The 12040-nt window shown below is 43.5% G+C and overlaps 1 protein-coding gene across 1 annotated transcript in view; it reads right to left on the bottom strand.

Moving 5' to 3' along the window:
* Positions 1-12040, bottom strand: part of Siae (sialic acid acetylesterase) — a 38133-nt gene that overhangs the window by 20499 nt on the left and 5594 nt on the right. The window contains exons 3-4 of the mRNA XM_028859473.2: positions 6495-6670; positions 839-977 (exon numbers count right to left, since the gene is read on the bottom strand). Coding sequence (XP_028715306.1) covers positions 839-977; positions 6495-6670 — 315 coding nt within the window. The remainder of the gene's footprint in view (positions 1-838; positions 978-6494; positions 6671-12040) is intronic.

The raw sequence follows: 12040 nt of genomic DNA on the forward strand, positions 1-12040 counted from the left end.
AGCCTGCCGAGGAGGAGGCAGAGATGTGAAATAAAGACTCTGTGTTTAATGGAGAGAAAGGTCAGAATAAAAGCTGAGTGATGAAAGACGGCTCTGGAAGGAGCTGAAGCAGATCCGAATTCACTCGGAAAGGACATCAGTAAGTTGTCCTCAGACACAGGCATGGGGGTGGTGGACTAGAGAGGGTTACCATGATGGAGGAAGATGCTGGCACACCTCACATTGAACATCATCAGTACTGTCCTAAGATAAAAGGAAGAGCCCTTTCCTGAACACTGAGCAGAAGATTCAGGGTGGATACTTGAGAAGAAACATGAAACCATGATCATCGGGAATGGGATGGAGACCCAATAGGAATAAAAGGATAGTTCTGCAATGATAAGCAGAACCAAACCGGGGGTGGGGCTACAGGTTCTGCTGTGCAATAATTCTCTTGTACACTGTAAAGATCTGTCACTCAAAAAGGTCAATAAAAAGCTGACAGGCCAGTAGCTGGGCAGGAAGTTAGGTGGGAAAGCCAAACAGAAGGATAGGAACAAGAAGCCAAACAGAAGGATAGGAAGCAAGATGTGAATGCTCTACTGAGAAAAGGTACCAAGCCACCTGGCTGAACATAGATAAGAATCATGGGTTAGTTTAAGGGTAAGAGCTAGTTAGTAATAAGCCTGAGCTACCGGCAGAACATTTATAAATAATATTAAGCCTCTGAGTCAATTATTTGGGAAGGGGTTGCTGGGTATTTGGGAGTTGCTGGCAGGACAGAAACCTCTGATTACAAGGTTCTGCTTAAGTGACTAACTCATCCCCTAGAGATGTGCATGCAGAAGCACTCACGTACCTGCAGTGGGCTTGGACCATGACAGGTCAACCTCACCAAGGTCCTCCAGCTCCTCTTCTGCCTGGTTGAGGGAGACAGAGAAGATGCGCACAGACTGGTAGGCAGCAGTGTCAGACAACTCCTTCGAGGCGTTAAAGATCTAGAAAGATCAGTGGGTCAGTTAACCTGATAGATGGCAAACTGGCTTGCAGCTTCTCAGTAAACACTTCGTCCAATCCACTGAGCTCCGTCTGACACTTAGATACACTGAGAACAAATGAATAATCAAATCACTAATGGGTGGGACCAAAACACTGTGGATCCAGTCTGACCAACAGAGACCATGATGAATCACGTTCCAGAAGACAATTCACAAACAATGAAACCTGATCTCTTCCACAGCAGGTCTATACTGGACAAGAAGAGCTATGTAGAGATGAGGCTAAAGAACAGGATGGATTACATCATTATCTTTCCCCCATGGTTCTGAGGACTGGACTTAGGGCCTAGTGCATGCCAGGTAAACCTTCTACACCTCCCAGCCCACAGCTTACTCTAATTTGAAACTAAATGACCCATTCCCTCTGGTAACTGATATCTGATAACACAAAGCATTTGAATGAACTTCTTTTACCAATGGTGTTTAGAGAGTGTCTGTAGAGACAATATAGACCATGACTTATATAATCTATATACCATTAAAAAAACAGATTACAAAGGAACAACACGAGAAATGACTGGAAACTAAGGTACTCTCATCTTGGTCCTGGGGAGTAGTCACCAAGGAAAGGTCTGGCAAGAGAGGTAATCTGAAAAGTGCTGCCCAGGGGAAGGGTCAGGAGAGTCCCAAGGAACTAAAGAAAGAAATGTGTCTGCCCAAAGATACCACGTTTCCCCAAACTACTTCACAAACCCTCATGACCCAGTGGTCTGGTGTCATTCTGGACCAGACTGTGTGCACTGCCCAGTGACTTCCTCACAAGGCCTGTGAAGGCCCAGTCCTCTACATCTTAGGAGCACCCTGTCTTCCTTCCTCTGCATTTCCTGCACTGTTTGTTGTTGGGTTATTGTTTGGGGTTTTGTCTTAGTTAGGGTTTCCACTGCGGCGGCGAAACACCGTGACCAAAAGCAAGTGGAGGAGGAAAGAGTGTATTAGGCTTACACTTCAGCACTGCTGTTCATCACTGAAGGAAGTCAGGACGGGAACTCAAACAGGGCAGGGTCTTGGAGGCAGGAGCTCATGCAGAGGCCATGGAGGAGTGCTGCTTACTGACTTGCTTCCCATGGACTGCTCTGCCCAACTTCTTATAGAACGCAGGACCAGCCCAGCGATGGTGGTGCATGCCTTTAATCCCAGCACTTGGGAGGCAGAGGCAAGCGGATCTCTGTGAGTTTGAGGCCAACCTGGGCTACAGAGTGAGTTCCAGGACAGGCTCTAAAGCTACACAGAGAAACCCTGTCTCGAAAAACCAAAAAAAAAAAAAGAACCCAGGACCAACAGCCAAGGGATGGCACCACCCACCATGGGCTGAGCTCTCCCCCACTGATCACTAAATGAAAAAATGCCTTACAGCTCGATCTCAAGGAGGCATTTCCTCAGCTGAGGCTCCTTCCTCTGGTGACCCTATAGCTTGTGTCAAGTTGACACACAAAACTACCCAGTACAGGTTTTGTTGTTATTGTTGTTTCCTTTATTTTAAAAAGAATAGATGGGCAATATCTCGGTTTGCTTTTGTATTTGCGTATGTGTTTGCTCTTGAGTCCTCTCTACCCCCGCCCCCCAGCAGTCCAGCTTCTCGGAAAAACAAAGGACCAGCAGGATCATCAGGAAGGCCAGTTACCATTTGCCTCAGGGAGCAGGCTCTCCAGCTGAGTCTGGCTGCCACAGCAAGGCACAGGAAGCCAGGCTACTTTGCATTGGCCTCCAGCCACAGAGACAGCAGCTGCTTCGCTTTACCTCCCACCCACCACAGAGAATACAGCTGGCCTTCCGGCCCACGGTCCAGGAGAAGGAAAAGGATAGAGGAGCTGGGCTGCCCCACAGCATCTCATTGAAAAATGCTGCCCCCAGAATCGCCTTTGAGTTGGCCACTGCGCCAACTCAAACATAACCACATACAACATAACCACATGCAAATGAAATCGCTCTCAGGTCACTGCGGGAGCCAGAGTCTGATGTGTCTCCTGGGTGGCAGCAACTCCAGCCTGTCCAGGTCTCCATACTCAGGACAGACATTACATACGGTCTCAGGAGAGTTCCACTGGAAATCCTGATCTGTCTTTTGGATTTTTATTACCTGGCAGGTTTAATGGAAAATAAACGGCAAAGAGAAACAAGCTGATGTGCTCACGGTGTGCCCTGGCAGGGAAATTATTTTTCCGCAGTAGGTACCTGTAAAAAGTCACCTCCTGTGAAATTCAGTTCTGCACTGAGCACGAAGCATCGTATGTTGCTTCCATGGAAACGGTGGATGAAGCCTGCTTTCATTCTCTCCACCCACACTAGCTTCCGCACCGCCTGGGAACGCAGGCAGCTCATAGCAAAGAGATGCCAGCTTAGGAAAGCAGGATGGGAGAACATGCTCCCAGTCTTGCAGCCCCATTGCTGAGTCTGCCTGAGTAGTGCCAGGGCAGTGGAGTCAGGATGGCTGGCATTCTCCTGTATTGTTACCAGCCCATGGAACTCGATCCAAATCATTGGCTGGAAGGTTTCCATCTTTTCTCACATTTACCAGAACTGGAAAGCTGGGTGTTAACAAAAATGGGGGTGGGGAAAATTCCTCCTGTACCTGATGACAATGACGTCTGAAATTGGTCCCCTTTCCCAATGCCACTGCCTTTTTGATGGAAGCATTTCCTCTGGGATATTGGCAGCAAATTTAGGAATAAAGAGATTTCAGGAAGATTTTCATTTAAATGACACTTGGTTTCCCTGCTGATGAAAGGGAAGCTTTACTCCATCTGCTGAGATCAGACTTCATCTCATCAAACACCTCAGTGTAATTATTTCCCTACCAAGTATTTAAATGAGGATGTAAATGAATACCAAGGTATTTGAAGTCATTAGCGCTGCCTGGGCTGAGGGAGAGCACCGCTGTCTCTCCAGGGACCAGGCCAGTCCCTTCAAAGCAGCTGCTCACCAGTGTTCATTTTGTAACCTTTATACCACATTCTTGAATTAATGAAGACACGTCAAAAATCTATTTCCCTCAGAGGATCTAAGCGTGGGGTCTGCAAGGGGGAGCAAGACATGTGTGTGAGTGTGTATGTGAACGTGTGCAGATGTAAACGTGTGTGTGCCCACATGCATACACATGGTAGACAGGTATCTAGTAATCGACATGGAAGAATTAGCAGATGTAGTACTTTGTTTCACCTTCTACGTTATCAGTTCTAAGGTTGAGGTAATGACTGTATGTGAGCCATCCACGGTACTTCTAAGAGTCTTCTATTGGAATGTGGTACCCATCTCTCTCTTCTGTATATTAATTTCTCTATGTGTAAAATTCAGTAAAATTCAAAAGAGGGGAGTGCACAGTGACTGAAAACTCAGCCTTCTTGTCTGATACTAGCCATCTTTTCCTGAGCCTCACTAGAAATATCTGAGTCTTAAGACCTACCCTGAGGTGGCAGATGAACATTTAGACTTTTCTCCATTTATAAACATCTCACTCAGTGTTATAAATAACATTCAGCTTTAAAATTCCATTTTACCCTAACAACAAGATGGGCATACAATCTGCCATTTCCTTCTTTGAATGTGAAGAGGGGTAGGTTATAGTGAGAATCTTACCTCCCCAAAAAGGCACATGGAGGGAGGAAAGGGAAGAGAGACAGACACTGCGTGTGTGCATATGTGCACTGGGACTCCGTGCAGGGGAAGGAGCAAAGACATAAAGGGGGAGCCGTGCAACGCACCCTTCCTACCAGAAAACAAGGTTCTGCAAACTAAAAGACTGGAAAATGTGGCTTTTGGCACTATCGCACCTAAAATGCTGCCTTGCAAACTAAGTGCTTCGTTGAGAGAGAGAGAGAGAGAGAGAGAGAGAGAGAGAGAGAGAGAGAGAGAGAGAGAGAGAAAGAAAGAGAGAGAATTAACATGTATGTTTCAGATAGAATCCTCTTTTCTGCCCCCTTCATCTCAGAGCTCTCAGCCCTGAGTTAATTCAGAAGATGCTCCAGAGAAAATTCCAGGCAGAAAGAACATGTTTACGCTTAGCAATCAAGATCTGATTTAGCTTGACAGAAATTGGGATGGGATCCCTTGGCATAGTCTGCAATTGAGAGAGTTACTATATAGATACAAACAGATCTGGTCCATGCCTTCCTGTGAAAACACAGAAGTACTTAAAACATGAGGGAAAGCACTGCTTTCTCTAATGACTTAACAGTAATTCCACTTCTGTACAAAACCATGCTTTCTATCAGGATGAAACCTCACATCTGTGTCCATTCAGACATGCCAACAAGGTCCAGGCCAAGTTCAGCTTAATAGGCATTTCAATTCAAAATACTTCCATATAATTAACGAATTAAGGCAGGAAGTAAGAGTTCACAAAACACTGATTAGAAAAATTTATATACAAGAAGTTAGATTTTTTGAATTAGTAAACATGGGTAAAATGAAGTATATATATCAATCTTTTTGTTTAACAATAGGCTTTCTTAAAGGGAATAATGAAACTATAAAGAATAAAAGCTATAGAAACAAGCCAGGCAGTGGTTGAATATGCCTTTAATCCCAGCACTTGGGAGGTAGAGGCAGGTGGATCTCTGAGTTTGAGGTCAGCCTGGTCTACAGAGCTAGTTCCAGGACAGCCAGGGCTAAACAAAGAAATCCTGTCTCAAAAAAGAAAAAAAAAAAAGTCTTACAGTATATAAAAGTATTCTAGTTTATACTTTTTTAATGATTTGTTTTTATTTTATGTGCATTGGTGTTGGTGTTTTGCCTGCATGTGTGTCTGTTGGATCCCCTGGAACTGGAGTTACAGACAGTTATGAGCTAGCATGTAGGTGGTGGGAATTGAACTTGGGTCCTCTGGAAGAACAGCCAGTGCTCTTGACCACTGAGTCATCTCTCCAGCCCATCTAGTTCATATTTTTATCAAAGAGAGAATTGAAAGGAAAGCATGGGTTGGTTGTACAGAGTCTTAAACCTCAAACTTAAATACTTCTCAAAAACAAAATGGCTAGTCAAGAAAGGCAAGAAGAGATAAATCAACTACAACAGAAACTCAGTTTAACCTCTTCAAGGAGAAAACTGAGCATATAAACACAATTAGTGCCAACCAGTAACTACTGATTTAATCAATAGCTTACTTCTCTAGGTTGTTAAATAAAATTATTTAATATGAAAGCACTCAGATTAGATCTTGCACATGCTAAGTACTTAATAAACAGAGCCAGGCGGTGGTGGCGCACGCCTTTAATTCCAGCACTCGGGAGGCAGAGCCAGGCGGATCTCTGTGAGTTCGAGGCCAGCCTGGTCTCCAAAGCAAGCTCCAGGACAGGCGCAAAGCTACACAGAGAAACCATGTCTCAGAAAAAAACAGCAACAACAACAAAAAAAACCCAGCCTTTCTTTTCCTTATTACTCTTTTTTTTTTCCTTCTCCTTCTCTTCCTCCTCCTCCCCATTATCATCAACATTTCTTGTCAGCTGAGACTCTCCAAATTACCTGTAACACAGTCATCTGCATGTTACTCTGCCCACTGCACAGCCAGACATCTCCAAATAAGACATCGTGAACCCTCAGGGTGAGACTGCTTGTCCCCAAGGTCTGTTGTGCCGTTACTTCGAAAGGTCCCCCGGGCTTCATGGGATCCAGTACCACCATCCAGGTGTTGGAGGGTGCTGAAACGACAACAGACTCCAAGGAATTAACCAACCAACCAACCACCGAAAATGAAGACAACCCCGCACACACTCCCTTTGTGGCCATGCCCAGGCTCTGTGACAAACTGTATTCAAAGCTATAAAGACTGGCCAAACTCCAGGCAAGGGGGATGGAGCTGTCGAGAACAGCAGCCTTTTTATCCTTAATCTGTACCAGTCCTTTCTTATTTTTATCTAAGGCGTTTACAAGAAAAATTAGTTACCCAGTTATAATCCTAAATTAGGAGAGACAAAAATACACATAGATTAAAATTCAAGGACGGTTAGTTAAAAAAAATTTTTTTAAACCCATAAAATAGAATTCTCATTACACTATCCAACTGTCAATATTACCATAATCTAATCTTTCTGATTTACACAGCACCCTGAACTAATTTGCAATTTTCCAATCAAATGGGAGCACAGGCTAAGAATCATTTCTAATCTGAATCTTGCCTTTACTAAGCAGGATCACCCTGTCACCCCTTCCTCCTCCACACTGCTAACACGGCCAGTGGCACTGGGTTCTCCCATTAACCAGCAGGTGCATGGAGGAATCGGCACATCAACAAGTAGTGGGAGGCATACAAATTCATCTCCGTGGAAAAGATATTTTAACTTGCCCCATAGATTATTTCAGAATGACATATAAAACCTGAGGTTTGGGGACTCCACTGAGGAAAGGAGAAGCTATTAAAGACCCTATTTTAGAAATCCATAGTTTGCTCCCTGGAAACCACACCCCCACCCCCCATTGCCCTTCTCCTCAGTCACTGGATCACTGCTGTCAGCGTCATACTCAGAGATTTAGGGAAAATGTCCTCCAAATGGTAAAAGTATGAAAAAAAAAAAAAAGAACCAGAAAACATGAAAAAGGTAGAATCATAAAATATGAACATAGAAAAGGCAGAGAAAACAAAATTTTCACATAAAAAATGTCAAACTGACTTATCAGTTGCCATCAGATCAATCTCAATTTAAAGGGAAAGAGAGACCTGGCAACAGAGCATTGTAAAGTTATTCTCCTAATCTCTGAAAAGAAATAATTACATAAATGCCATCCAAATACCTACTCCATGCCGGACACTGCCCGAGGCTCTTTCTAGACAACTAAGAGACAACTAAGCAGAAACAGATGTCCAGATGCACACTGGAAAATTAGGAAAAACTGAAGTCATAAAAGGTTGCTTGCAATGCTGGAGGAAATGTCTAAATGTTTGGTTTTCTGAAAAGCAAAACCAGCTGAGCTTGCCGCTCACCTCCAGAAGGTCTGCTAAGCCCAGGACCACGTGTTCACTATTGTATTTCTCTGACCAACAGCCAAGCATCAGCATAGAAACTGCAGAAAAACCACTGCTAAACCAGAAAAATCACTGTTTTGGAAACAGTGGGCAGCTGGTACAGACTGTGTCGCGCAGGTGTGATGTGCTCCGTATGGCTCACGCTTCTGAACAGGCAGACGTTCCAATCTGTCCTAATACAGGCTTGCCAAGGTCTTTCCAGGCTTCCTGCACCGACACATCTCCCTGAGGCTCTGTCCTCTTGCCACCAACACTGCTCGAATGGGCTGATGGGGTCAACTGCCAGAAAGCCTAACACAGGACTCTTCTTAGCCTTCTGCAATCGTCCGCGCATTCAGAGGTATTAACTGGGTATTTTCCCTTAGCTTTTCAGCACCCATGGCTGGTGACAAAAACTCCTCTCCCCAGCCCTTCCAACAGGTGTTAATGTCTATGATGGTTTGAGTAAGATTGGTCTCCCATAGGCTGGAATATTTGAATGCTTAGGGAGAGGCATTAGGTGTGGCTTTGTCGGAGGAATTCTGTCACTGGGGGTGGGCTTTGGTGTTCCAAACACTCAAGCCAGGCCCAATAACTCTCTCTTGCTGCTGCCTGCTTATCCAGATATAGAACTCTCAGCTCCTTCTCCATGTTTCCTGCCATGATGCTAATGGACTAAACCTCTGAACCTGTAAGCCAGCCCCATTTAAATGTGTTCCTTTATACGAAGAATTGCCATGGTTACGGTGTCTCTTCACAGCAATGGAAACTCTAAGACAATGTCCAACAACAAAAAGACAAGGAGGAGAATTGGCAAAACAGCACCACCATCTCACCTCAGCCAGAAAAATGAATGGGCCTAGAACCTGGGGAAATCTGGACCTGAAGACTGAGCCCTGATCTCAACATCTTTTGTCCCAGAGAAACTTGCCTTCAACTTCTCAAAAAGCCTCCTTCTTGGCTACCTAGCCTAAGATCTTTGGATTTCTAGTGCTTTTCCTCTCTCATTTAAGAAAAGAAAAATAAGCCCTGACACAATGTTGTATAGGGTGACAAAGCAGGAGAAACTTGGTGCACAGCAGAGAATTCATGGATGGGCACACCCATTCAAGAGATGACTCACACAGACTATAGGATCTGCTTCTGCATGTATACTGTCTGCAGGAAGGAGTGCAGCACCTGGGATGTCTTAGACCAAGGGTGGGATTCTAAAGTCAGAAGCTACCATGTTTCACAAGGAGAACTGACTAGTCCTTAGATTGTCAGAACAGGTTGGCTGATGGGGAGCATACCATAGGCCACTTGTGAGCTTTTAGGAAGTATGTTTACCCATCAGGTCTACTAGGATGGGTGCAGATAGTAAATCTGAGCCAGCAACCATAATTCACCCAACATCCAATGGGCTTTCTGCTGGTCCGTGGCCTTCTGAGACACAGTTGCTCTGGTCTTGCCTTCTGGACAACAGTCACTTGCCACTTTGTAAATTCTTGTGCTGGCCCTGGCCCAGGTTTCTCTAAGTTTTCATTTTCAATGCATTAAGACCTCTGCTTCCTTACATCCTTTCTCCTAGCATCTAGGAAGACTAATCTCCTTGCTTGATTATACAGCTACTTGGCCTGCATACATTTTTACCCAGCACCCCATCAAGTAAATGAGAAAGATAAACTCCAACCCTGGGCTACACTGAGCAGAAAGCCATGCAAACTGATGAGGGCTTTATGTGTTCACATGTAACAACATGTCTGGTGGCTTGCCCCTGACTATTACAGCCAAGGGCATACACAAAGAAAGAGCTCTCTGTCTCCCTTCTCTCTCCATCTTCACCCAGATAACTCTAGCCTCAAGATGGAAACCAAAATCAAAATGATAAGATAAAAATAATTTGTGTAGAGATGATTAGTCCTAAAGTATTTTTTTTTTTTGCTTTTCTTCTTATTAATCACATCAAATGTTAATTATTTTTCAGATTATTGTGCCCAATACCAAAAAGGGGGACCGGATACCCACAGCCTTTATTTTCCCAGGAGAAAAACCTAGGGGTAAAAGAAACAGCTCTCTTCACTTCTCCACACAGAACCCTGACTCACCACCAGCTGTAACATGAGCCTGTGCCTTTTAAATGTGGTTCAAAGGTAAAGAAGGCCTTACTGCCTAAACCATCCCTTCCTACCTACATTTAATCTATAGCTTAAAAGTTGAATCTACCACCACCAAATAAGAACAAAATAAAAATTAAACACTTTATGTCAATAAACTGCTTATGAAAATTATATAAACTACAGCATGTTGTGGCAGACATACCTTAAAGTGGATTCTAAAGTTACAGGTTTGTACTCTCCCCTCCCCTCCAGAGCAAATAGAATCTGTGACTTGCTTTCAACCAATAGTTCTACAGCAGAGGAGAGGTGAAATGTCCCTCTTGAGACTAGGTTATATCACCTGAAGAAGGAAAGTCTATCTCATCTCAGTCAGAATAGTCATCATTAAGAAAACAAATGACAACAAACGCTAGTGAGGAACCTTTATAGACTACTAATGGAAACATAAACTGATTAAGAATCTATGAAATTTGGGCTAGAGAGATGGCTCACAGGTTAAGAGCACTGGCTGTTCTTCCAGAGGTCCTGAGTTCAATTCCCAGCAACCACATGGTGGCTCACAACCATCTGTAATGAGATCTGGTGCCCTCTTCTGGCATACAGGCACACGTGCAGACAGAACACTGTATACATAATAAATAAATAAATCTTTAAAAAAAAAAAAAAAGAAGAATCTATGAAATTTAATACACTCTAGCCAGGCAATGGTGGCACACACCTTTAATCTCAGCACTCAGGAGGCAGAGGCTGGCAGATTTCCGAACCAGGATAGTCTGGTTCTCAGAGTGAGTTCCAGGGCAGCCAGGGCTATACAGAGAAACCCTGTCTTAAAAAAAAACCAAAGAAAGAAAAAAGAAAAGAAAATTAATATGCTCTGAGGCATTATTCACAATAGCCAGGAAAAGAAATCAGCCCAGATACCATCGATGGAAGAAGAAAATGTTATGTACCTATATACAATGGATTTTTATTTAGACATAAAAAAAAATTATTTCATTTGTAGGAAAATGGATAAAGCTAGAAAGCATCATATTAAGTAAAATAAGCCAAACAAGAACAAATATCACATTTTCTATCACAAATAATCTAGATTTAAATAAAATATATTTAACATAATATGAGACATGAAAGCAGAATGGACTATTTGGAGGGAAAAAGGAGACAAGCAGTCAGAGTCAGGGGGCAGAAGATGGGTAGGGGAGTGAATATGAGCAAAATACAATGATACATATGTATAAAATGCCAATAATTAAATCCATTATTTCATATGCTTTCAAAGAGTGGACTGGAGATATACCTCAGTTGATAGAGTACTTGCCTAGCACACACAAAGCTCTGGATTCACCTCAGCACCTCATAAACCTGGTGTGGTGGTTCATGCTTATAATCCCACCTTCAGGACAGTGATTATCAACCTTCCTAATGCTGCAACCCTTTAATACAGCTCCTCATGCTGTGGTGACCCCAACCATAAAATTATTTTCATTGCCACTTCATAACTGTAATTTTGCTACTGTGGTGAATCATAATGTAAACATCTGATATCTCTGATGGTCTTAGGTGACCCCTGTAAAAGAGTCATTCAGCCCCCAAAGGGGTTACGACCCATAGGTTGCTGCTTTAGAATACAGAGGTAGAAGAATGAGAAGTTCAATGTAATTCTCAGCTACTTAACATATTTGAGGACTATTTTTTGACAGAAATCACAGGCAGTCTTGGAATTCTTCACATTTGGTATATCTCGCAAATTACAAAGAGGGACTGGAGAGATGGCTCAGCAGTTAAGAGTGCACGCTGCTCTTGTGGAGGACCTGAGCTTGGTTCCCAGAATCCACTCTTATATCTCTCTATCCCTTCTACAGAGACCACAGCCATGCTCTCAAGTCAAGCCCTTCTCATGTATATATCTGCACATCATAAGAGCCTGCTAACAGCTGTACCAACCCTATCTGATGGTTGTCACACCCTTT

This window comes from Peromyscus leucopus, chromosome 7 (assembly GCF_004664715.2).
Source record: "Peromyscus leucopus breed LL Stock chromosome 7, UCI_PerLeu_2.1, whole genome shotgun sequence".
NCBI classification, from domain to species: Eukaryota; Metazoa; Chordata; class Mammalia; order Rodentia; family Cricetidae; genus Peromyscus; species Peromyscus leucopus.